Here is a 25,786-nt window from a genome sequence, read left to right as displayed (position 1 = left end):
CTCTCCACTCTGTCTCGGGTGAATCCTCTCACCCTCCAAACCTCTGACCTGTACCCCAGTTCTTATATGCATAAATAAGTAAATCTTTGGGAAAAAAAAGAACAATGCTTCAGCCAACAGTTTAATCCATATTTCCCTATATGATGGTACATTTTAAAGACTTCCAAATTAGAATTGGATAAGATTATTGATAATTTGTAATTTATTTAGTATTCATTTTTGAAGGCATTTTATTGGTGTACCTCTGAACATTTAATTCTATAATTTAAAACTGAAATAATAAAAGTATCCTCTGAATTTTATTGCAGATATTTATTTTTGGCAGGTGAAAGGTAGGACTTCTCTACTGTACTTCCTTTTTTGTTTTTTTTTAAAGATTTATTTATTTATACATACAAGAACTGGGGTACAGGCCAGGGGTGTGGTGGGTGAGAGTATTCACCTGAGACAGAGTGAGGAACAGAACAGGCAGACTGACTGAAATACACTGCTGAGGGGAGCAGTGGGCAAGTCAGGAGAGGTCTGCTGCGCCATGTGAGTTACTTGATGGCTGGCCAGGAGTCGAACTTGTGCTGCAGTGGCTGCGGATAGCTTCATAGGTTGTGTCTTAATCCTTATGCCACCAGGGAGGGCCCCTCTATTGTACTTTCTTGGTATTTTAGTGTTAAGACTTGTCTTCATCTTTGTGTATGCTAATATCTTTCAGAAAAAGCCACAAATGAATACAACACAACAGAAGATTGGAGCCTAATTATGGACATATGTGACAAAGTTGGAAGCACTCCTAACGGGTAAGATGCCCCATTGTGAATAGCAACTGTCTCGGAGCTTAAGTACCTGCCTTTTTTTCCTGGTAAAACTTTGAAGGAAGTATGATTTTACAATTTACTTTTCAGGGATCAAAGTGAGGAGATCCTGGTAGATGGATTTATGGGATTAACCTTGTCCTGAACAAACAGTTGGACAGGAGTTCAATTGAAAACTTGAGATGTATTAAAATACATAATTAAAGCATCGACATAATAGGGGCATATGTTAACAGTGGATAGTGAATTCTCCTGTGACTTAGACATGTACAACAGCCTTTTAATAATGAAGTAGATAAATATAATTATAATCTGCCTAAAAGCCCTTTAATAATGAACAAGTAAATATAATATTTAACATGATCAAAAAAATGAGTATGAAAGTTAAGCTGAACTAATTATACTTTACAAGTTAGAGTCATGAAAGTATTTGTTTTAACATTACACCTTTTGAAAGTGCATTTACATGCTGAAGGTTTCACTGTGTGAAACCTAGTAAGACAATATTTTACTAGGTTTTATTTTCTCATGATAAGAACTTACTATATGAAAGTTAAGTCTGTCTTTAAGAAATTTAAATATAATTTATATATTTAGTTTTGTTTTGACTGACCTTTGAAATGACTTGTTTCTTGATTTTGGAATATACAAACTTTTATAACATGCTGTTTTATTGTGTAAGTTATATGAGTCTTTGAGAAGATTGTATGGGATAATTTTATACAATTTCTTTAACAAAGTACAGTTCTCAAGATTTTATTTTTAAATTTAAAGTCACTTGATAGTGGGATGCCTTGTTTTTTTAATGATTGAAGTAGAAATTCTGAACAATTACTTAACTCTCTTCATTTTTCTGTAGAGCTAAAGATTGCCTAAAAGCCATAATGAAAAGGGTAAATCATAAGGTTCCTCATGTTGCTCTGCAGGCATTAACTGTAAGTAAAAGTCATGTTATTTTTTGACCCTAATTTATTTTTGGTTGCAATAGGTGTTTTTAATGACTCTAAATTAGCTGATACTAAAGCACATTTCAAGGTTGAAAGTCAGTAGTTGAGACAGCAAAAATGTATCTTTTCAAAGTACCCAAGTCCTACCTCCATACAAGTAACTTGTGTGGATGAAGTTTATTTACTTACTGATCACTGAATCTTGAAATACAATTTTATATCAGTGGAACAATTGACACAAAATGGTAATCCATATCACCCTAATTTTTACCTAAATTTTACTAATTTTGTATTTGTAAAAATGGCCACATACACAGTCTGTATTAATGTTTATATTGCCTTCTTTTTCCCTTTCCTTGTGACTGTGTTTCAAACATCTGCTGTTGAAGTCTAACCCTCACTATGTTAAATGTGCGCAGCCTAACAGAATCTCATAGTTTTCACCCCAATTTAAAATGTGTATTTCAGTAAATTAAGATAATATGTCAACATTTGTATATTAATTTTTATTTTAATTAATAGCTTCTTGGGGCTTGTGTGGCAAACTGTGGAAAGATATTTCATTTAGAAGTGTGTTCCCGTGATTTTGCAACAGAAGTACGAGCTGTGATAAAAAATAAGGTAAATTTTAGAAAAGAAAGTCATTAAAAAATATGTATCTATTGTCATTTTAACTATGTATGACATAAACAAAGTTGCATTATAATTTCAATTATTTTTATTTTTTTTTTTTTTTTTTTTTTTTTTTTTTTTTTAAAGATTTATTTATTTATTTGTTTGTTTGTCTGTTTATACATACAAGCAGTGGGTACAGTCAGAAGCGCGGGAGGGTGAGAGAATTCACCAGAGCCAGAGCGGGGAGCAGAGCAGGCAGAAGGACCGAAGTACACAGCTGAGGGGAGCAGCAGGCAGAAGGACCGAAGTACACAGCTGAGGGGAGCAGCGGGCGGCAGGAGAGGTCTGCGCGCCATGTGGGATCCTCCTCTGGTGGCCGGGAAGCAGCCGGGGATCGAACCGGCGCCGCAGAGGCTGCGCGCAGCTTCGCAACCCAGCACTCAACCGCTGCGCCACCGGGGAGGCCCTCAATTATTTTTAGATAAACTTGAGGTTAAATAAATTTCCAATTCGAAAATGCCAAACTTTTTTCTTCCCCAGAGTATGTATACTAGTGATAACTACTTTAAGCATTTTGCAAATACTGTCTTGTTTAAGACTCTTGACAATCCTTAGAAGTTAGATTACTATTTTATAGATGTAGAAACTGAAGCTTAGAGAGAAATTAACTTGTCCAAGATCATGCAGCTAGTAAGTGACTTAGCATAGTGTCAGAACCAGATTTTTGTGACTCCAGAGCTCAGACTAACCACCATTCTGTACTGATTGCCAGTAGAGATGATGAGCAAAGGGGACCTTTATTTATAGCAGAGTGGAGGGGAATTCTTTATGATAGGGGGCTTGTTTGTTGTTGATTTCTTTGGAATAGAAACTCTGAAGCACCATTCTCATTCTGTTAGTGACAGAAATCCCAAAATTTTAGTCTAGTTATAAAAAGCTTAAACTGATATTGAGAATATTAAGAAAACAGAATAACCTCCTGAAACCAAAGATTTGTTGTCATTACACTAAGACTTAGAAATTGATGTTCAAAAAGTTGTAAGAAACAACTATGTCTTTACATGTAGATAGGTATTTATCAGTTATACATGTAGGCTAGGGATTGTTGGACTTTTGTTGATGTTCACATAATTAAAGAGACTTTTGGTGGTATTTTTTTTTTTTTTTGTTAAATAATTCAGGTATTTTAACCATAGCTTTTGTGGTTTTTTTGGCCTTTTCTTTAAAAGGCTCATCCTAAAGTATGTGAAAAACTGAAATCTTTAATGGTGGAGTGGTCAGAAGAATTTCAGAAGGATCCACAATTTAGTCTGATATCTGCAACTATTAAATCAATGAAAGAAGAAGGTATTACTTTTCCTTCGGCCAGTTCTCAGGTAAGAAATTTATTCAGACCCACAATTGACCCTATATTATTTTGAAGGTATGTTTCTTATGTAAAAGCTAAGCAAGTTATTTCTTCATTTCCCACTTCTGCTCCCCGGAAGCATGGTGCCTTATATTTAATAAGACATTCTAATTTTTGAGATATACAAATATATACACATATATGTATGAAATTCACTCAAAAATTAGCATGCCATATATATCTATTTGTTGTTGTTAAAATGTATATATATTTGTTGTTATTTTAACATATATATTGTTACTATAATAACATATATATTTTAATATATGTTTGTTAAAATATATATATATTTGTTGTTAAAGATTTATTTATTTATGCATACAAGAACTGGGGTACAGGCCAGAGGTGTGTGGGGTAAGAGGATTCACCAGAGACAGAGTGGGGAACTGGGGTACAGGCCAGAGGTGTGGGGTGTGAGAGGATTCACCAGAGACAGAGTGGGGGACAGAACAGACAGACTGACTGAAATACACTGCTTAGGGGAGCAGCAGGCGAGTCAGGAGAGGTCTGTTACGCCATGTGGGTAGCTCCCTGGCCGGAGATCAAACTCGTGCTGCAGTGGCTGTGGATAGCTTCATAGGTTGTGTCTTAACTCCTTGTGCTACCAGGGAGGCTCGAATTATATCAGAACTTTGGGAAGTGGCATCAGCCGTAAATAATTTGCTTAATGCTACTCTAAGTCTAGAGTCACACAAAATGCAGATATTATGAAAAAGCCCTTGTGTTCAAGAAATTTATAGCAAATTTGAAGGGTAACTAAATAATAAGTGACAGATATGGATGATGGATGCAAAAATAAATGCTAGGAGAGAGAGGTAACTACAGACTGAGTTGGTAAAGAAAAGATAGAATTTTGGACATGTATTTCATAGGTAGAAAGGCACAAGAGGTCATATTGATGGAGGAATGACATGAACAAATTCATGGAATTAAGAAATCTCAAGGGCCTCCCTGGTGGCGCAGCAGTTGAGCGCTGGGTTGTGAAGCTACCTACAGCCTCTGTAGCACTGGTTCTATCATCGGCCGCTCCCCGGCCACCGGAGGAGGGTCCCACATGGCGCGCAGACCTCTCCTGCCGCCTGCTCCTCCCCTCAGCAGTGTACTTCGGTCCTTCTGCCTGCTCTGCTCCCCGCTCTGGCTCAGGTGAATTCTCTCACCCTGCCACACTCTGAGTGTACCCAGTGCTTGTATAAATAAATAAAAAATAAATAAATCTTTAAAAAAAAATGTGTAAGGTTTACCGAGGGGAAAAAAAAGTAGTAAAAAAAACAGAAATCTCAATACCTGTTTATTGAAGAGTATGAATGAGCCTGCAGTTGATGGTTTACATATAAGATAGGTAGAACTGTAAGGCTAGAAATTTATTTGAGGAGGTAAGGGATAGCTTTATTAGAACTGGAATGGAGGTAGGGACAAGAGTCACAAAGTGTTGATTATTTACGTCTGTGGGAGGAAAACACTGTCTTGGGTTTTGCTCTCAGTGCTTCTTATTCTCCAAGTGATATTAAGATATGTGCTAGGGGAAAAGACAAAAAGGAATACTACTTTTTTTAAAAATAAACTGTAGACTGAAGAGACTAAAATAATATAGCTGACCAGGTTGAGGATTTAATGTAGACTCTTGGCATGAAAAACAAACACTCTTCAACTCTTCCCTTTTGGCATATTTATCAAAACACTGGTTGCTTATGCAGAGTCCTGTTCATCTCTGTCTTCCATGCTTTTAAATGTAAGCATGATCTTTTTCAGTTCTCTGGTATGCCGAGAAATAACATCCAAACATAAGAGTAAAAGAGGACTTACCATGTATTTCTAGAACTGCACCTGTTATCTTTGTCTTCCCTCTTTGGTGAGACACAGCTTCTTACTGACATGTACCTCTGCACTTACAGAGACTCTTATTGAGTAAGAGATCTTTAACAATTGATAGCAGAAGGTACAGTCAGGAAAGATATTTTAGTACTTTCTACATGCCAAGTACTATGTCAGATACTATTTATGGATAATGTAAACCAGTTCATGCCCTTTGTAAATTTATAATATTTTCTTGAAAATTCTGATATTTTAGTATTTGAAAATAACTACTTAAAGTCATCATGAAGAACTTCATTTTTAAACAAAACTCATTAGTTATATCAGAATTTTTTAAAATTAGTATGTGAAAGTAATTATGGAGCTTTTGTGTTTTCTTTGAAAGGGTAGTTATGTTCATTTTACTCGTACATTTACAGACGGTCTCAGCTGCTGCCAAGAATGGTACATCATTGAACAAAAATAAAGAAGATGAAGACATAGCTAAAGGTAAATGATCAGACATGTGCAATTTAATGTAAAAACATTCTTACCAGTTTATTGAAATAAAAATTATATTAAAACTTGGTATATACTTTTAGTGTTTTTTCTCAAATATGAAAACTAGTAGAATCTGAAAAGTAAACAACTGATGTGATTAAGATCTAACTTAATTCATAATCCTTGTTAATAGATATGTTTAATGTCCTACCTTCGCAGAGATTACATTTCACCTTTTCTTTAATGCCAAAGTTGTGAGTCAAGCACAGAAATATGCTCACGGCTTGTCCTATATGGAAAGCTACCCATATTATAATGTCACAATCTGTTTGCTACAAAAATAATAGCTGCTGTATATGACAGACTGTGATAATAATGAGTGAGCACAAACTTTATTTTAAAAAAATGTCGTGAGATTCTCTGCCCCATTTATTTTTCTCCCCAAGACAGTCAACTGGTTAGCTTTTAACTGAGCAAATAAAATACTTTCTTGATTGATTCTTACTAGATGTTACCTAAACTTTCAAAAAAAATCAATTATTTTTTGCATTTTAATTTTTCAAACTAGCTATTGAATTGTCTTTGCAAGAGCAGAAGCAGCAGCACACAGAAACAAAGCCCTTGTATCCATCTGCAGAAATTCAGCTAAATAATAAGGTTACAAGGAAAGTAAGAGCTTTATATGATTTTGAAGCTGTGGAGGACAATGAACTCACCTTTAAACATGGTGAAATTATTATTGTTTTGGATGACAGGTATGTTTTAAATTTTTATTTCTGCAATTTTTTGAAATTACTAAGTTCAATGTCTTTAATTTAGAATCCTGGATATTCAGTTCTTCAATGTATTTAAATCATAGTAGAACCTTTTTGTACCTTAATTACTTTTATCTAAAGTAAAAACCTAGCAATTACGAGTTTCTTATTCTTTGTTAAATTTGATATTAAAATATTTTCTATATCTTTGGTGAAAGATGAATTAATACTTTGGTCAGTACAGTTTGGAAACACAGGTAAATATTCAATTATCTGAAGACATTGACCTTGGGACAAAAACCTTAGGAGGAAATATAGCTAAATTACCTTTGTTCAGGACAGCCAAAAGCTATACTTGGCTCATCCCCAATTCTGTACTTTTCCTCACAATTTCTCTATAATTTAAAGTTATAATTAAGTATGGGTCTATTTTGGCCTACTTCTGTACTTTGCTTTTAAAAAAGCTCCTGAAATTTAGCATGAGTGAGACCTAAACTCTTGTTGCTGTGAAGAGATTGCAAATGTATTGATGTCCATTACAGATAACTAATTAAGGATACATTATAGTCTATCATATTTTTAAATAGGCAGGTACACAAAATGCTTTTAATTTGCTGTAGTAAATGATCATCCAGAAAATATTATGTGAGAAGTTCTGCCTAATAAAAAATGAATGAGGATAGTTTTGTCTTCATTAAAACCTAGAATAAAGTAGGGAATTTAAATTACCATCAGATAATTGTATGGAATGCAGATTGTGAACACCCTAAAATAGGTAATGTTGGAGTTCGGAAGAGAACAAATTGACACCTCATGCAACCATCTGGGAAAGAAGTCTTATACAGAGTTGTCCATTTCAGGTGAACTTTGATTTGACAGAACAGGAAAAATTTTGCAAGAAATCAAGACTAGGAAAAGGAAGTCTCTTAGTAATATATAACACTATGTTCACTTAGAAAATAATCACTTTTTTTCACTAAAGTTTTTTTGGTTTGTTTTTAAATAGTTATTTAGAGTAGAGCACATAATCCCTGAAGAAGAGTAAATAGAGATCAAGGTGAAAAGGAAGTGTGGGGTCTGAACATTGACAATCTAAAATATCAAACTTCTGAGTGTTTAGTGGAATATTTACAAAAGAACTTAGGGTACACTTCTGATACGCTTAGGTAACTATAACATTAAAGACATTATAAAGCAAATAGAAACATTACAAAATGAGTGGTTTTTGCTTTAAAATTCAAATTTTGAACATTTTTATGTAATTAGAAAATTGTCTAAAATGCTGCTCACAAGGTAAATACAGTATTCATCAGTAGCAAGGGACTTTTGTCATCTTCGGCAGGTGTACACAACACAGTGCTGTGTTAACTCAGTTCTCCACTGACTTTTTCTTTTGTAACTGTTGTGAATCCTAATTTGTAACTGTTGTGAATCAGTATCCCTTGACATCATTTGATGTTTTCATGGCATTATATTACCTGTTATAGTCTACTGACTTGACGCAAGTGAAGGATGATGTTAATGTGCTACACTTGTCTTTTTCACTAATGTCTAATTAAAGCACACTCATTAAATTACTTAGATTCATATAGAACTATTTTCAGTTGAGACTATCTGCAAAAGAGAACTTTTTTCTTTGTAAATGGTAGACTTTGACATGAATATGATGGAATACGCAGGTTGATAGCTATCATTTTGATAATATGATACCCCAGTCTTAAAATTGCCATAGATATGTTTATCAGCATGTATAATAGGTTAAATATTATCACTGGCAAGATTTTAAACACAATAGCAAACGGGTACAAAAGTTAAATGGAAGTGTTAGGTTAAAAGTAGGTCATCTAGATGATCCCTGATATGACTGTTTTCTTGTTGCTGTGGAAATGATTACACAAAAAATTTTCACATATAGAACTTGAAGTCCCATGAAAATACATCATTCTTGGATTCACTGAGCTGATAGAAAAGGCACATGTCTTATTAACAGAGTATATCCAAAAAACTTTTCACTTTCTACATTTTTAGCTCTATCTCCCCAGTCTTGTTTTATTTTGTATGTACCATTTCAAGTAATTAAGTGGAATTCTTGCAGTTCCAAAAATGCTATGTTGTGATTAGACCTCTATGGCTTTGTACATTTGGTTCTCTCTGCCTGGAAAGCCCTGTCACAGGAGGAAAACACATTTAGAAAAGAAAGGAACATTACTTGCAAGGAAGATTTGCAAGGGAGTCTAGGTTTAGAATAGAAGAATTGGCTCCCCCAAATGAAAACTAAAATGAGCTTTTTAAGGAAGAGATCCTCGTAAGATTACCACGGTTTTCAGATTTGCTATCTCAGTAACGGTTTTTTTTAATTTGTTCTTTGTAATTTTACTTTTCTCCTTATCCATAATGGCAATGGGGCAAAATGTCATTCTAATTTACATGGCCCTTTTATATTTTTGAATGCCTCCTTAACCTTCGAATCCCTTGTCAGGTTTTAGATCTTCTGAGAAGCCTTAAAACCCTTCCCTATCTTTAGTTCCCCCGGGAGACTTAGGAGTTCCTTCTTTGTGCTTCTATAGTTCTCTGAACATATGTTAAAGCATTTTTCATATTCTATTATAATTCTTTACATATGTCTCTCCAACTCCATGAGTTTGTTGTGAAGAGGGTCAGTACTTCTATAGGTGGGAGGAAGGGGGGAAAGAGAAAAAAACCCCATAAGGTAAAACAAGGTAACATGTTCTTAGTTGGTAGGCAGGGTTGAAAAATACTGCACTAGATTATTAAGTTTCTTGAGGACCAGAAACTGTGTCTTAATTATCTTTGTAACTTCAGCATTTGACCTGATGTCACTCTCTCCTCTTTGCTAGGTTTTCATAAACCTACTAGCTGGTCAGTTTGTTGAAGGTGAAATTTATGTCTCTTACCTTACATCATTTTTTTACTCAACCATTACATATACTTTCTTAAAATAAAAAGCTCTAAATATAAGTGCTTGATTTAAAATTTTCCTGAGTTCTCAAATGGCTTGTGTAAAATTATAGTGCTGAATTACCTTAATTTAGGAATTTAAAATTGGAACAATATTTCATACTACTCAAATTCTATAGAATCATTTGCCAGTGGAGAGAATATAGAACTGGATTAGGGCTGCAAAGGAGTCTTCATGCTTTGGCATAGTTATTGGTGGTTTTGCCTACTTTCATGCTTATCAAGGAGTTTGTAATAGTCATTGGAGGGAAATTATCTCCCACATTAATAGAACCACTAAGGAAGGCTACACATAAAATACCTGATAGGTTCAAATGAATTCACTGTATCTGTTTTATAGGTGTGGGTTCTCTGATTTTATGTAAAAAAATTCCTCTTAATTTCAGCTTTCTTTTTCAAAATGGAAAGTTCGACTTAAAGTATATGTGTAAGAGAGAATGTCTCAATTTGTATAGGTAGCAGATATGATATCTTAGGACTGTTAGTACATCAGTTGTTTCCTGGTTTTAAGAATTTGGGTAATTATATAGCACTTTTCTGTCTTTGTGGTACTTTTCAAATCAAATGATGTTTCAGAATCACAGAAGTTAATTCACCATTAAGTTTTATCTTTGAATAGGCCTGCTTAGTAAATCAAAATTTTGAAAAGAGATATATAAAATTGTCATTTCCAGATTCTATGATTGTCTTGATAGAAAATCCAAGAGGCTAAGGAACAAACTATAAAAACTGTCAAGATTTCATTGATTGCTAGATATAGGCTCAGTATACAAAAAATCACTGTTATGCTTTAATCATAGCTGTTTGAGAAATATAATAGAAAAAAGTGCCATTCTCAGTAGTAACAAAAACTATAAATGATCTAGAAATAAATACCTGACAAAAAAATTATAACATTTTTATGAAGAAAATTATAAAATTCCTTAAGAGCTCAAGGATATAGATTTTAAAATCGTTTTAAAAAGTGTAAGCCAAAAAAGAAAAGATTGCTAAATTTGATTACAAGGAGCAAAAACCATCATGGAATGAGAGAAACTAAATACACACATGCACCCCCCACATACACACAAAGCAACAGTCTGAGAGAAGGTATTTGTAAGATTCAGAAAAAATGCTGTCCAGAATATGTAAAGTACTACAGAGTCATGAATGAAAAAGGACAAATGATACAGTGGAAAAAGAAAGCTGAACAGAAGATAAGTTTACAGAGTAGGAAGTCTGAATGACATGCAGACTCACTCAGGAAGTACAGACTAGCTCAGCCATGCTTTCCTGTCTGATGTCAGGTGTTTTTGGACAGTTCGTGTAAAAATGTAAAAATGGCTTCTTACATGCTGCTCAGAGGAGGGGGATGGGAATTGCCAAAGCCGCTTTAGGGAACCTGTGGCAATATCTAGCAAGATAAAAAAATGCTTGTATTGTGTGAACCCACAAGTCCATAAGTGCACCTAAAGACACTATGTGTGCCCTAGCGATTACCACCTTTTTTTTTAATGGTGGTAGAATGGAAGTAACCTAAATGTTCATATGTATGGGATTGGATAAATCAAAAATGCCTTATTCATGTGATGAAACTTTCATTTAAAAGAGATAAGCAAGGGCCTCCCCAGTGGCGCAGTGGTTGAGCGCTGGGTTGCAAAGCTGCCCACAGCTTCTGCAGCACTGGTTCAATCCCCAGCTGCTCCCCAGCCCCTGGAGGAGGGTCCCACATGGCCCGCAGACCTCTCCTGCCGCCCGCTGCTCCCCTCAGCAGTGTACTTTGGTCCTTCTGCCTGTTCTGCTCCCTGCTGTGGCTCTGGCGGATTCTCTCACCCTCCCGTGCTTCTGACTGTACCCAGTGCTTGTATAAATAAATAAATAAATAAATCTTTTTTTTTCAAAATAAATAAATAAATAAATAAATAAATAAATAAATAAATAAATAAATAAAAGAGATAAGCGAGATGTTAGTATCAAATAAAAGGTTATATTTATTTTTTATTTTATATATTTATTTTTAAATTTTAGTTTTATATTCCCCATATAATTGCAACCCCGTTATTTTGACCCCAATCCCTCCTTTCCCCAACCCCCCCCCCCCCAGAGTGTCTCTGGTTCATAGTTGTTTGTTGATTTTGATTTTCACTTTCTTATAGTTATTCTTTTTCCTGGTCTCTTATTTAAGTTTTCTAGATTCCTGCTATGAGTGAGACCATCCGGTATTTTTCTTTTTCTTTCTGTTTTTTTTTTTTTTTAAAGATTTGTTTTATTTATTCAAGAGCCGGGTACAGGCCAGATGTGCGGGAGGCGGAGGGGATTCACCACAGAGACAGAGCGGGGAACAGAACAGGCAGACTGATGAAATACACTGCTGAGGGGAGCAGCAGGCGAGACAGGAGAGGTCTGCTCGCCATGTGGGTTGCTCCGAGGCTTGCAGGGATCGAACCAGCACTGCAGAGGCTGCGGACAGCTTCACAGCACTGTGCTCAACAGCCTGCACCACCAGGGAAGCCCATTTACATAAAAGTTTTAACGTATCTGTAAGGATTAACATATATACCTACAGAATTGGCTATAGATGTTTGTAAATAAAAAATAAACTATCAGGAAGGCCGCATATGAGCTTCATGGTGGTGGTGTGGTAGGATGCTTTGTGGGATTATGGATAAAGGGAACTTCAGTATTTATAATATTTTATTATTTTAAAAGCCCAGGACAAATATGACTAATTGCTAATGTAAGAATGGAAATATGGATATTTGTTTTATTTGTGGCTTTTTCATATCTTTTAAGAACTACTTTTAATGTAAGTTGAATGTGAACTATTACATTTTTTAGCTAAATTTAATTTTTATTTTAACTCCTGTGGACGTTAATGTACTGGAATGCAGAAAAAGAACTGACATTTTTGCATTGTATTTCCAGTGATGCTAATTGGTGGAAAGGAGAAAATCATAGAGGAATAGGACTCTTCCCATCTAATTTTGTAACAACTAATTTAAACATAGAATCAGATGCAGGTAAGATAATCTTAGGGAAACTTTTTACAGTTGAAATCTGTGGTGCAGTTTTGAATATAAAGTAGGTTGGCATTTAATCCTTGTTCTAAATGATTTATTTATAGTCAATACAATTTAACCTACTTCTTAACAAATTAAGATATTAATTTATTGCAGGGCAATTCCAAGAATTATTTCTTTATTGTATTTTAAATCCTTTGAAAGTTAACATACATAGTTTCATGTAAGGCATAAAATAATCTCTGACTAAAAATATTTAGATCAACCTAATCATACAGTGTAAGATGCAGCTTGTGTCTGTTTAGTTCAAAGAATATTGGTTTTATTTTTGGAGGGGGCAGTGTGGGGAGTCCTCACTGCTGGGCTGAGTGTGATTATTGGGGTTAGGTGTACTCCTAAATTTTACACTTTTGTTCACTTTGATTTGAACCTAGTGAAATTGAGACTATAATAAAGTAATATAATCAATAATAAAGACACTGGTTTCCTGGTGTAGATGGGAACTGCACTTAATTTTGTCGGCACTGACAGTTCCCCTCAGTTGAGGTCACTGTGCTGAAAACCTTCCATTTGTTAAAGTAGACAAGGCGGTGAAAGGAGGGAGGGAGCTGATGAGACTACTCATCACTACTACATGGTGATGATCCAAAATAAAATAGCTCACAGTATTTGAACATTGCATTTAATCTTCATAACTCTGTGAAATAGGTATTTTTATTGTCTTGTTTTACAGACAAACTGAGACTCAGGGCTTGTGACTAGTAGGTGCTAGAGCCAGGATTCTAGTTAGCCAATCTTCCTTAGAGTGTGCTTACACTGACTGACTAGCAAACAAACCAGTGCTTTATCTTTACCGGTTCTAGAGAAAGAACTTAAACTGCAACCTATGTAACATCATCTTTGTATCAGTAGAGTGACGGATTCAGTTAAAATGAGGTTAAAAGAGATAGATACTCATTTGAATACTGAACAGTTTGCCATTATTTGTATTTTTTACTCTCTGGTCTGACTCTTAAATAGATGCGCACATTGGAGATATCATTTTTAATAACTTGATAGACCATGCTCAGTTGAACCTATATAGTGATTTCCTCTTGACATAGGCTGGAGAGATTGATGTGCAGTTTTAGAAGTAAGAAATACTCTGTTTTCAGTATATCCTAATATTATAATGAGCTCTGCTCCTTAGGCCATATTTGAAAGTTAACCAGATATTTGATATATGCAGCTGTTAGGACTTAAAAATTATATTGAGTACATGGATTTTATTATAATTTAATTTTTATCAGAATTTTCTTTAACAAAACTTAGTACATTATAACTACTCCAGTGGACATTTAAATAGTTTTCTGGGTGTGCATATTAGTATAAATTATTTTTCAGTCTCTTCATAAAAGGTTTGTTTTTGTTTTCTGTCATTTTAACTATAATCAAAGTTAAGTTGAAACCAAGTCTACTTTTGTTCATAGCAAAATTACTATTTTGTAGCTAAGAAAGTAGGTAGAAGAAACTCACAGGTTTAATGCTGGAATGAGCTAAATGTATCATACTCTACTCTCTTTATTCATTTATTTATCATCCTTATGGTAACAGTTATCCAGAAAATTTCTGAAATGACATTTTCCCTTAATATTCCCCACTTGCTCCTTTGAACATAAATCCTATCAGAGTAGGAATTCTTGTTTATGTTATGCATTGGTGTATTTCCGATGCCTGCAATGCCTGTCACATAGTATATGCTAAGTAAGTATTTGTGGAATAAATGAACATACATATGTAAAAATGTGTATTGATTTTGATATGTGATGGATATTTAAAGGGTTTCTACTTTTTCCTTATGGATAATCATGGGCTACTTGTAAACTAATGACTATATACCAAAGTAAATGCTGAGGAATTTATAAAGTTTACTTTGTTTCCATAGCAGCTGTGGACAAATTGAATGTAATTGAGGATGATGTGGAGGAAATTAAGAAATCAGAGCCTGAACCTGTTTATATAGATGAGGTAGAGTTTTTTCTTTTAATAGTTAATCAGTAATTTTAAAATGTCTTACATTTGAGAATGCTTGGAAAGAGTAAGTTTTATATTCATTGAAATTTAAACTCCTTGTTATTAAAGTTTCCTATTACATTTTTAGGGTAAGATGGATAGAACCCTGCAGGTGCTCCAAAGTATAGATCCAACAGATTTAAAACCAGACTCCCAAGACCTCTTGGATTTAGAAGGTACTTAGTAAATATTAGGGATTACTTTGCTGTCATTTAATATTTTAGCTATTTATAATTCTTAAATTTCTTCTGCCCACGTTTGCTTCTTGAGATTAGAAATTTCTGGTGGGAAACAGACTAGTCTGGTAAATTAGTAACCATATTACTTGTTGTAAATATGCCCGTCCTTTTCAAAAAGGAGGTGTTTGTATTTCTATAAGCGCTCTAGTGATAACTGAAGAAATTTGTAATCCAAAGACAACAGAATTAGAACTAACAGCATATTAAACTGAGTCAAAATATTAGAAATTTTTATTTCTAATTAAACATGCTCTGTCTTGACCTTGTCATATAGTCATATGATGTAAGAAATTTGAAACAAAATAAATATTTTTATGCCTTTTAAAAAACCTTTGAACTGACTAAATTAAACCAGAATAAACCCTAGAAATATGACTGCAGATATGAGACTACTAGTGGAGGGGTTGGGGTGGTAACAAAAGATGAGAGGGACCTAGTGGTCTATGGGTCCTTTGATGGCAGGGGTGTTATGCTAACACACATCTGAGGAGGTTTTTATCCTAGTCCCTTAAATCATATATAGTGTTGTAAACCAATGTTAGTTACCCTAATAAAAATCCTTTGGGAGAAAAATCTCTAATAATTAAATGTCTTTTTTTTTTTTAAAAAAGATTCATTTTTATTTATTTATGCATAAAAGAACTGGGGTGTAGGCCAGAGGTGCAGGGGCAGGTGAGAGGATTCACCAGAGAAAGAATGGAGAGCAGAACAGGCAGATCTACTGAAATTCACTGCTGAGGGGAACAGCGGGCGAGACGGGAGAGGTCTGCTGCAGCATGTGGGTTAGCTCCCTGGCTGGGGTTCCAACTCTGCCATAGTAGCTGGCATTAGCTTGGTAGTGCTAAGACTTTAACCCCTGTACCATCAGGGGGGCCCTAAATAAATAAGTCTTGAATCTTTTTATAGAAGAAAGTGTGGGTATGAAATAGTATATTATTCTATCAGTGTTTACATTTGGAAATATACAAAAGTCTTTAATTTTGAAATGGCTTAAATAAATGAAAAATGTTCATGTCTAGTGTACATGTAATTACATATTTTATATACTGTAACTCAGTTCATGTAACTTGGTGATAATAATTTTCTAAGTATTTTCAATAACTCCAGATTATCCCAAAATACTTTAGGTATTTTGGAGTAACTCAAGATTTCAACTGGCTTATTCAAGAAAACATGGTGGGATTTCTGTTTTGATTCTGACTTGCCTTTGGAATTAGGTCTTTTCTAACATAAACTTAATTTTCTGTGTGTTATGCATTGTATTGCATATTGGTGGTCTGTTAAGAATTGTTGAAATTGATTTAAACTGGTTTATGTTTTAGATTTTTAAATTTTTTTTGTATTTACAGATGTCTGCCAACAGATGGGTCCAATGATAGATGAAAAACTTGAAGAGATTGATAGGTGAGATTTTTTATGTAGGGAACAGCAAGTATAGATTTTTATGTGTCCTTGTTTTGACAGAACTTTAGATTAGGGAGATTTTACAGAATGTTTCAATTTGTTAAAATTGTTTCTCATTTCTAAAACTTAAAACTAATAGCAATGTGGTATTTTTTTATTTGGTAGGTTTTTTTTATTTTTTAAATGAGTATCCTATGCATAGATCATGAACCCTTGCTCTCATGGTGCCAGTTTTTGTTTTCTTTACTTGGACTGAGAGGAAATTATGAGTAATGAAGAATGAAATTGAATAGAGAATATAGCACACAATAAAAACAGGAATCTTTGACAAGCTCTTTAGTCTTATTAGTAAGAACAAAGTAATATTTGTAAAACTTTCAAAAGAAATTTCTACTTGTAAAGTTAAATCCAGCACAACACACCATTTCTCATTTTTTTCTTCATTGCATTTCTGTATTCATATTCTTTAATTTCATTATCTTACTCTACTGTTCCTTAGAGATAGCAGCATCACTGAAGGAGAGATTATCAGGGTTTTTGAGCTTTTAACTTCATTTTGCCTTCTTGTCTTTCACCTGAAGTCAGAGGAGAAGCAATAGTGAATGGATGATAATCCATTTAGAAGAAAAGGATTAAGGCCCTAGTGGTCTGTCATAGTCCCTTCCTTGCTCCTACTTTTCCTTGCTCCTACTTGTGTGTAAAACAGCACAAGAACAGGAACTACTTCTTACCTGCCTTTGCCAGAGAATGGTGGTAGTAGCAAGATTTTTTCCCAGACACTGAAGATTATAATTTTGGTTTCATGGGATATTTCTATCAAACTTTATATTTTCTACAGAAATGAAAAATCTGTTGCTGTTTTTGAAATGGTGGTGGTTTTATGATTATTGTTCTTATTTCAGAGAAAGCATTAAATATCTTCCTATATATTTCAGTGCAGGGTTTCACTGATTTCAGTTAGAGGTCAGTGAATAACCAAACAGGAAAAGATTTTTGAAAAATGGTCAGTATCTCTCTAGGTGTGGCTAGGAATGCAATTATTATAAACCTTTGGGGAGCCTAGAAATGAGCATATCCTTCAACTTAACAATTTCAGGCCCATAGTAAATGCATAGGGGTATATGTAAAGATTTAGAATGTTCCTCACAGTATTATTTATAACAACAAAGTTGGAAGAAACTGAAATATCTTTCAAGATGAGATTGTTTTTTAAATATCTGTGGACATGGTAAGATGCCATAGTGGGTAAAAAAGCAGATTTGCTTGATAAAAAGACTATCTTCAAAGGTAAAAGTCTAGAATAGTTATAAATCTGAGTGACTATTTCTGCTACTAGTTAAATTTTTGAGTGAGAACTCACTTGTTAACCAGTTCACTTTCAGGTTTTACTGTTTTATAGACCACCTGGCTTTTCTATTCCATGGACATTGACTGCAGATGTAGCTCCTCTTCTCGAAATGCTTTCTGTTCTTCAACAAATTTTTATTGACTGTTTAAACTTGTTGAGCATTGAGAGACAAATAAAAACATCATTACTTTACCTAAATGGATCATCACCAGTTTGTTTTTCCTACTAAGAAAAACAACTTTACTATCACAAAATTATAATTTACATTTTATTTCTGTCATTCTACAGAATATAGTTTTGTAGCATTTATAACACTAAGAAATTATATGGAAAAATATGTAAATTGACTCTCAGAAAGTATAAATAGATGTGTTGATGAGAAATCCAAGTCTGAACTTAACTGTGTTCCAGGCTGTTCTAATTTAATACCTATTATTCTCTAAAAAAAAATGACTTTTAGTACCTTAGTCAAGTTGCTCTTTTCTTTCTCAGTATTCCTTGCTTGTTGCTTTTGCCTGCCTTAATTCACACTGTCCCACTGACCTCAGTCTTCCTTTTTTGCTTGATCTTCCATCCTTAGGTGCCAGCATAAGTTCTCCAATAAACTCTGCTACCTGCCAAATTAATCATCTCCTCTAAATTCTTCTATTCCTCACCTCTTATATACAGTTTTGGTTTCAATTATATGCTGTTGTATCATTTGCTATTTTCATGTTCTTGTGCTTCTCTTTCTAGTAGGTTACAGTATCTTTCAGGGAAAGAACTCCACCTTCTGCTTAATTTTTTCTCACTGTAGAGTTGGGCACAGTTCAGTAAAAATTCGTTATTGTTATGGAATTATGTCTCAGCTCATTGAAGGTGATTTCAAACTCGTTCATCATGCCTTTTCACTGAGTTCTGATATTTCATAAGTATATTGGGTTATATAGAACAGATTCCTATCATTAGTTCTTAGTCACGCATTTGTTAGCACAGACACTAATTCCTGAAGCTTCCTGTGTGGTTTACAGCTGATACTTCTGAAAATAGTTTGACCTGCTTTACACAGTCACAAATTAAAAGAGGAAATAAATGTTGTTTCGTAATAGCAGATTCTAGTAGAAGAAAGGTGACAAGTCTTGCTTAGACTCAGTTCCAGTTATTTATTTGGTATTCCTGTGTCAGAATGCCTTCCTCTGCCTCTTTTGCCGTTACATATGTGTAAAAAGAACTACATTTAATAAGCAGGATTTTGGTGCTATAGGCCAGATAAAATGACCATTTAACTTTATTATTGGGTTGTCAGAAAAGTCATGATACATTTTTCAAAAAAACAGAAAAAATGTGTCGTGACTTTTCTGATGACAACCCAATAGCTTCTCAGTTGCAGAGCGAGTTCTTCATTACTCTCAGGCAACAGTCAAAATTCTATCAAGTCTGAAAGATTTACCGTAGAATTCCTTGGGTAAATTTGAAAATGTTTATATTTGGATTTGTTGTTATACAATAAGGTAACTAGTTTCACTCATTTTCTCAAATGAAGCCAAACAAGAGCTGTGGAGACTAATTTACATATATGCTGTTTTATTTGCATTTTCAAGGATAATTTTTTTCAGTTGATCCTTTTATGAATATAAGAAAATGAAGATATGTTCTTTTGTCTGTGTATTTGCATGTGTTTTTAATTTAGTCATATTATACTTCTAGCTAGCTCTGGCCCTTGCTTGAGAGGTTTTTAAATTAAAGGTTAGGCTTTTTCTAAATTGAGAAATTATTTTTCCTTTTTATTGAATTTTCAACAGAAACCTCTAACATATAAAGCAAAATTCTTCTAGATCCATAATTATGAATTTATTGTATTTTAAGAGATGTGAAAGGTCTTTCCCTAATGTTATGAAGTCATATCAGCCTAGTTATTACAAGAATTAAATAATTCCTCCTCCCATTTTCCCTTTCTGAATATTCATTCAGTGTATATAAAGAACCTTTTAAAACATGAATAGAAAATGGGGCTATTTAAAAAATAATTTATATTGCTTAATACATGCATAAAAAACTTTAAAGAGTATTTAAGTGCTTTTCTTCTGTATCAGGAAGCATTCAGAATTGTCTGAATTGAATATAAAAGTCTTGGAAGCTCTAGAACTATACAACAAATTGGTAAATGAAGCACCACTATATTCAGCCTATTCAAAACTTCACCCCCCAGCACATTACCCTCATACATCAGCTGGGATTCCAATGCAGGTGAGCATGTCTTTTGAGAACATTTTTATTTTTATTATTTTTTTTTAAAGGAAGAGCCACTTTAAAAAAAAAAAAAAATCTATGCAAGAACTGGGGCACATGCCAGAGGCACGGGAGCATAAGGGAATTCGCCAGAGACAGAGCAGGTTGCAGAACAGGCAGACGACAGAAAACACTGCTGAGAGGAGCAGCGGGCAAGGCAGGAGAGGTCTGCCGTGCCATGTGGGCATCCCCCGGCTGGCCAGGAATCGAGTCTGCGCTGCAGAGGCTGTGGACAGCCTCACAGTGCTGCGCCCAACCTGCTGTGCCACCAGGGAGGCTCTAGAGAATATTTTTAAATTAAAAAAAAAGAAAGATTGTATTCAGTGCATAGCATTAAAGTGTCTATAGCCAATGAAGAAAATGGTAACACTCATCTTTGATGGTCAAGAAATAGTGACAAGATAGTTAATGTTCACTAGAACTAATTAGATACTGATATTTTTACACAGTTTAGTTTATTTTTCCAGTTCTTCATATAATTTTGTAGGTATCAGCATAATTTTTTTTTTATGTATGTGTAAATCCTTTGATTTAGGACAGTGTCTTACATGTCAAAACCTCTGCAGATGAGGTTCCTCTTGCTCAACAAGCAGGAGTTAACATTTCTTTTAAATTTTCTGTCTTTAACTTATGTGACTATCAAAAGACTTACATAATGAACTTCTTTCAATATATATATATATATATATTTCCGATCATGCTTTATATTTTCTTAGTTGCATGACTTAAATTGTTAAAAGTTCGTGCATGACAAGGATATGATGCAGGCCTAGAGGGTGTATGTTCTGTCAGTCTTTTGTGAACAGCATTTTTTCCAGGACTTGACACCTTTTCTGTGCTTCCCAGTTGAGGTGAATACTTAATGTTTATCAGTACCCTGTAAGCCTTTTTAAAAATCTCAGTCAGTTAGCAATTCAGAATGAGCTTGGATGAACAAAATTCATGTAAATTTATGAAAACTGGTATGTAAAGAAGTGTGTGAAGGAGACACCAAGGGGAAAAGATAGAATGTGGGTGCATAATCAAGATGATTTGACACAACATAATTGTTAAGTTAAAAAAAGAATAGTTTCTATGGTAACTGTCACATCAGACAAGATGCGTTTATCAAATATGCTGTGACCTGAACTTTTGAAAATGATGAAAGAGTCATTACATATTAAGGTAAGAAGAATTCCTGGGTGCAAAAGACAGCTGGAGTTTATTCAATATTCCTTCTGTTTATGAGGAGTCACTTGCTGCTGCTGTGAAAATGGAACAAAATTAAAATGTACCATTGTGTGATACAACTGTGTATTTGCTGCCCTGTGTGTCTGTAAAGGGTTGTCATTCTTATTTCAGGTTTTTGTGTTTAGTTTCTTACTAGTTAAAATTTGTGTTTTGCTCAAAGTGCACAACTAATTTCTTTAAAAAGTTATCTCTGTCAGTTAAATTCTCCACATAACTTCTTTCTAAGCTATTAACATATAATAGTATTTGAAATACTCAGAAGTGCCTATTCTAATTTGGAAAAAAAAAAATCTGTACTGGAAAAAGTTGAAGTAATATCCAGGAATTCTAATGTGCAAAAGAGGTTCATGTGCACAGTCTAAATTGAATGTCATTCACTGGGTTGAATGACATTCAACCAAGAATTATTAAAAGATTTCACTTCACATAGTTGATTTGGCATTTCTAGGATTCCAAATTTTTATGTCTGTGGTCTTGCTTTAAAAATAATCTAGTGTTTCCCACACCTCTGGCCTACAGCCCAGCTCTTATATGCATAAATAAAATAAATCTTTTAAAAATAAGTAAATAAATAAAAATAATCTAGTGTAGGGCCTCCCTGGTGGTTCAGGGGTTAAAGTCTTGGTGCTGTCAAGCTATCACCAGCCACTGTGGCTTGAGCTCAATCCCTGGCAAGGGAGCTATCCCACATAAGGCAAAGCAGACCTCTCCTGTCTTGCCCACTGCTCTGTTAAGCAGTGTATTTCAGTAGATCCATGTGTTCTCCCCACTCTTTCACTGGTGAATTCTCTCACCCCCTGCACCTCTGGCCTACACCCCAGTTCTTGTATGCATAAATAAATAAAAATAAATCTTTTTTTAAAAAGGTGGTGTAAAACTAGTGATTATAGTTACTATGTGATATTTACTAAACATGCAGCAGGTCCTCAAATAGCATCATTCTGTTATAACATTGGTAAGAAAAAAATCCTCACCAACATTAAACAAAATATTATTCTAGGACCTGCTCTAATTAAACAATATTTTGCTAAAAGTTGTTGTTTCCAAGAAATTATAGATGATATTAAGTGAGGACTTACCATACATTACTGTGAATGCTACCTTTAAGGAGAAGTTACCTTGAACTTTAGATAAGTTGCATAAAGACATTCAGATCGATTTAGACCATTTTGCTAGTTCCTAAGAATACATCTTCTTTACCCCTAATTAGTTATTTTTGTCTTACTTGTCCTAATGACAAGAAATAAAACGACATTGCCATTGAAGACCTATATCTTGTTTTGATACCATTTATTCTTCCTCTTACTCTCCTAAGTTAATTCTTAGGAAGGAGTTGAATAAGTCATCCTACGATGGGGAAGGTCATAGTTCTGATGGTCACTTGAGGTAATGACGGCCTACCCTTCAAGAGAGTGTATAGTCTTCTGTGGTTCGACAGCCATACATATTGTGAAATAGGAAACCTGGATGGATTTCTAACCAGCTACTTAAAAGCTCACCTCTTCTCTTCCAGCCCCCGGTGAAATAAAAGAGCAGCCAAGTAAATCATAAATTTCCACAGATTTGGCAGTTCTCCACTTTTAATATTAGGAAGGATAGATTGATAGAATCAAATTGCTCCCCAAAGAAATGTGTGACATTTTATCTCATTTAAGTCTTTTAAAGTTTTTAAATATATTGTTAAGCGGATGTTTGGGATATCAGTGAGCCAACTTTTTCTCTTGGGTTAACAGACATACCCAGTTCAATCACATGGTGGAAATTATATGGGTCAAAACATTCATCAAGTCAATGTTGCCCAGAGCTACAGCTTAGGATCAGATCACATTGGTCCACTGAGATCTTTGCCTCCAAATGTGAATTCTTCATTGACAACACAGCCTGTTCAGACTCCATATTTAAGGTAAGTTTTTGGGAGCTATGTTAATTTTGTATTTATATATGTTAAATTTTCACAGAATGAGAATACATAAACCCTTCTCTTTGTGATGATAATGCTGTCATTTACTACTGAGATGAGATCTAGAATTGTGCCCATTATAATCTCATGAAGTCAGAAGGGTGCTGCTCTTAGCTTTGCTACCAGTACTGAAATGGTTACCTGGATTGAGGCTTAAATATGGATCCCTAGAACAAAATAAAGCCACCTCTTCCTCAATGTGTACGTAGAACTGTTTTGTAATCCGCCTAGCAAAACATCCCAGATATACTTATTTACATGCACTGCTAAAAATCAGAAAACTTGTTACTTTGACTCCAAAAGATAGGTATGTTTGAGCTGTGGAATTTGTGGCCTGATAAATTATACTGACACTTCTGTTCTGAAAATCATATTTAAATCTTGCCTTCTTTTTAACTTTACCACATGAAATATTCATTATAGGCAATTTAATATGTATAGGTGATCTTTATAGTCTTTTCCTACTCTTAAATTCTTCAAGTATAAACTTTAGATATCTGAAATCTATTCCTATTCTATTTAGTTCAGTTAAAATTAAAATCTTATTGTCAGGTGACACTAGGAATTATGGAATTAATTCTCATAAGTAGGTTATTTGATATAACTTAAAGCTACATATATATTAAAAGAAATGTTTGTTGTAGTAATTATGGGAACAAACAATTTGAAATTTGATGTGATTATTTTGATTTTGTTTCGTTTAGTGTTAATAAATAAAATGTAAGTCGGACTATCTTGAAGGTAGATTCAGAGTTCTCTGTACGTTACACCATTTTCCCTGCCCTTAGTATTTTATGTAGGGGTTAAGATTATACTATCTGGCATCTTTAAAAGTTCCCTGCTAAAGGAAAGGTAAGCAGTGTATGAGGGACGTGGTAGTCTACCCTGTGTGCTAAATTGAAAGATGTGGGAGGGAGAATCTGGACTGATGGTATACTTCAGCTGGCGGTCCACTCTTGTAGCTGGCCAAGGATACTGCCATCAGACACTTCGTAGAAAACAAAATAAATAGGCCTTATAATCTTAACATTTTCTTTCCTTTTGAGTACTTGCTTCTTACCAGTTGTAAAAATTGCATTACCAGTGGTGGATAGATTGATGAGTAAATCACAGGCAGAAGGGTGGGACTGCGTAAGATTGAAGAGGTAGAAAACCCATTTTTATTTTCTCATGATTGATCTCTGACCATAATCTAAATATTGCAAAGTTAATATAGTTTTCTTTTTAAATTTTTGTTTGTAGCACTGGACAAGACACTGTTTCCAATCCTACTTACATTAACCAGAACTCTAACCTTCAATCAGCTACTGGAACAGCTGCTTATGCACAGCAGATGGGGATGTCTGTGGATATGTCATCTTACCAGAACACTACTACTAATTTGCCACAACTGGCAGGCTTTCCCGTGGCAGTTCCAGCTCATTCAGTTGCACAGCAGCAAACAAGTTACCATCAGCAGCCTCTCCTTTAGAAATAAACCAAGCACTTTCCTGAAAGCCTTTTCATAAGTATATTACACAAACCTTGTGATTCTAATCTGAAAATATTAAAAGAAAAAAATTTTCCTCAACTCAGAAGGACTATGAATAAAGCACAAAAACTTAGCTTACTCTATCTACTGGGACATAAAAGATTTTTTTTTTTCTCCAGCCCAGTTTGTGAAGTCAAACTTTTTGACACGAGGCAGCTTCAAGTTGCTTCCAGTTTTGTCTTGCTTTCAACTCTCTAAGCAGTCTTGACACCGAATTAGTAAATTATGACACTAAATGGAATGAAAAAGAAGTGTTCAAATTTCACTTTAAAGAGGCCACCATTTACCATGAAAATGAATTAATTGGGAGAGCACTGAAACATTTAAATACTTTTTGTCTGTATATTTTTTTCCAGAGTTCCACACACTATTATTTTAAAAGAGGAACATCTTTTTGTGTTAACATTTAGCTTGCCAACACATTTCCTTTTGGCTCCTTAAATTGCAGATGTGTTTGCAGCACTGTCAGTTTTGCTCTCAGTGTTATGCTGAGTAATAATTAACACATAATTGTCTACAGAAGCAAGAGCAATTTGGAAAGAACAAAATTGTTTTCTATTATTAACAGCAAAGACCATGTACATGCAGATGTATGAGAAAACCCTTAGCTTGTCCCCAGTCATGCCAACATGGGTTAAGGAATGCCCCACAAAACATTTTCTTTCCCTGAAGAAAAACTTTCTTTTCCTACAAGGGTCCCTGGTATTTAGAAGTGCCACTTTTCAAGTGACTTTGGTCATTCTCTAATATAGGTATGTTCCATTTATTTTTGGTTTTGCAGTAGTGTGCAGAGATGCTGCCATTCCTTTTTTCAGATTACATGTAAATTTGAGCCTTGTGACATTCTTAATAATTTGATGTGATGCATACCAAACATTGGTGATAAGCATTTTTATTGATCTGTCATTTCTTTAACAAGGTGATTAGGATACAATTGCTAATTGTTGACATCT

At 34.4% G+C, this 25,786-nt stretch overlaps 1 protein-coding gene across 3 annotated transcripts in view; it reads left to right on the top strand.

The window, feature by feature from the left end:
• The window catches only part of STAM2 (signal transducing adaptor molecule 2), a gene marked incomplete at both ends in the record, with an annotated part of 39,936 nt that extends 15,163 nt beyond the window's left edge, over window positions 1–24,773 (top strand). The window contains 13 exons of one of the 3 annotated variants that reach the window (XM_084243726.1): window positions 707–791; window positions 1,666–1,741; window positions 2,276–2,374; window positions 3,598–3,744; window positions 6,008–6,077; window positions 6,637–6,823; window positions 12,707–12,801; window positions 14,726–14,808; window positions 14,942–15,029; window positions 16,442–16,496; window positions 19,917–20,070; window positions 23,076–23,245; window positions 24,545–24,773. In XM_084243726.1, the coding sequence (XP_084099852.1) occupies window positions 707–791; window positions 1,666–1,741; window positions 2,276–2,374; window positions 3,598–3,744; window positions 6,008–6,077; window positions 6,637–6,823; window positions 12,707–12,801; window positions 14,726–14,808; window positions 14,942–15,029; window positions 16,442–16,496; window positions 19,917–20,070; window positions 23,076–23,245; window positions 24,545–24,773 (1,538 nt within the window). The remainder of the gene's footprint in view (window positions 1–706; window positions 792–1,665; window positions 1,742–2,275; window positions 2,375–3,597; window positions 3,745–6,007; window positions 6,078–6,636; window positions 6,824–12,706; window positions 12,802–14,725; window positions 14,809–14,941; window positions 15,030–16,441; window positions 16,497–19,916; window positions 20,071–23,075; window positions 23,246–24,544) is intronic. The other 2 variants (XM_084243724.1, XM_084243725.1) reach the window with 2 other exon arrangements.
• Between the last annotated feature and the right edge of the window lie 1,013 nt (window positions 24,774–25,786).

This window comes from Talpa europaea (genome assembly GCF_964194135.1).
Source record: "Talpa europaea genome assembly, chromosome: 1".
Classification (NCBI taxonomy): Eukaryota; Metazoa; Chordata; class Mammalia; order Eulipotyphla; family Talpidae; genus Talpa; species Talpa europaea.
This window is presented reverse-complemented; position numbering and strand designations above follow the sequence as displayed.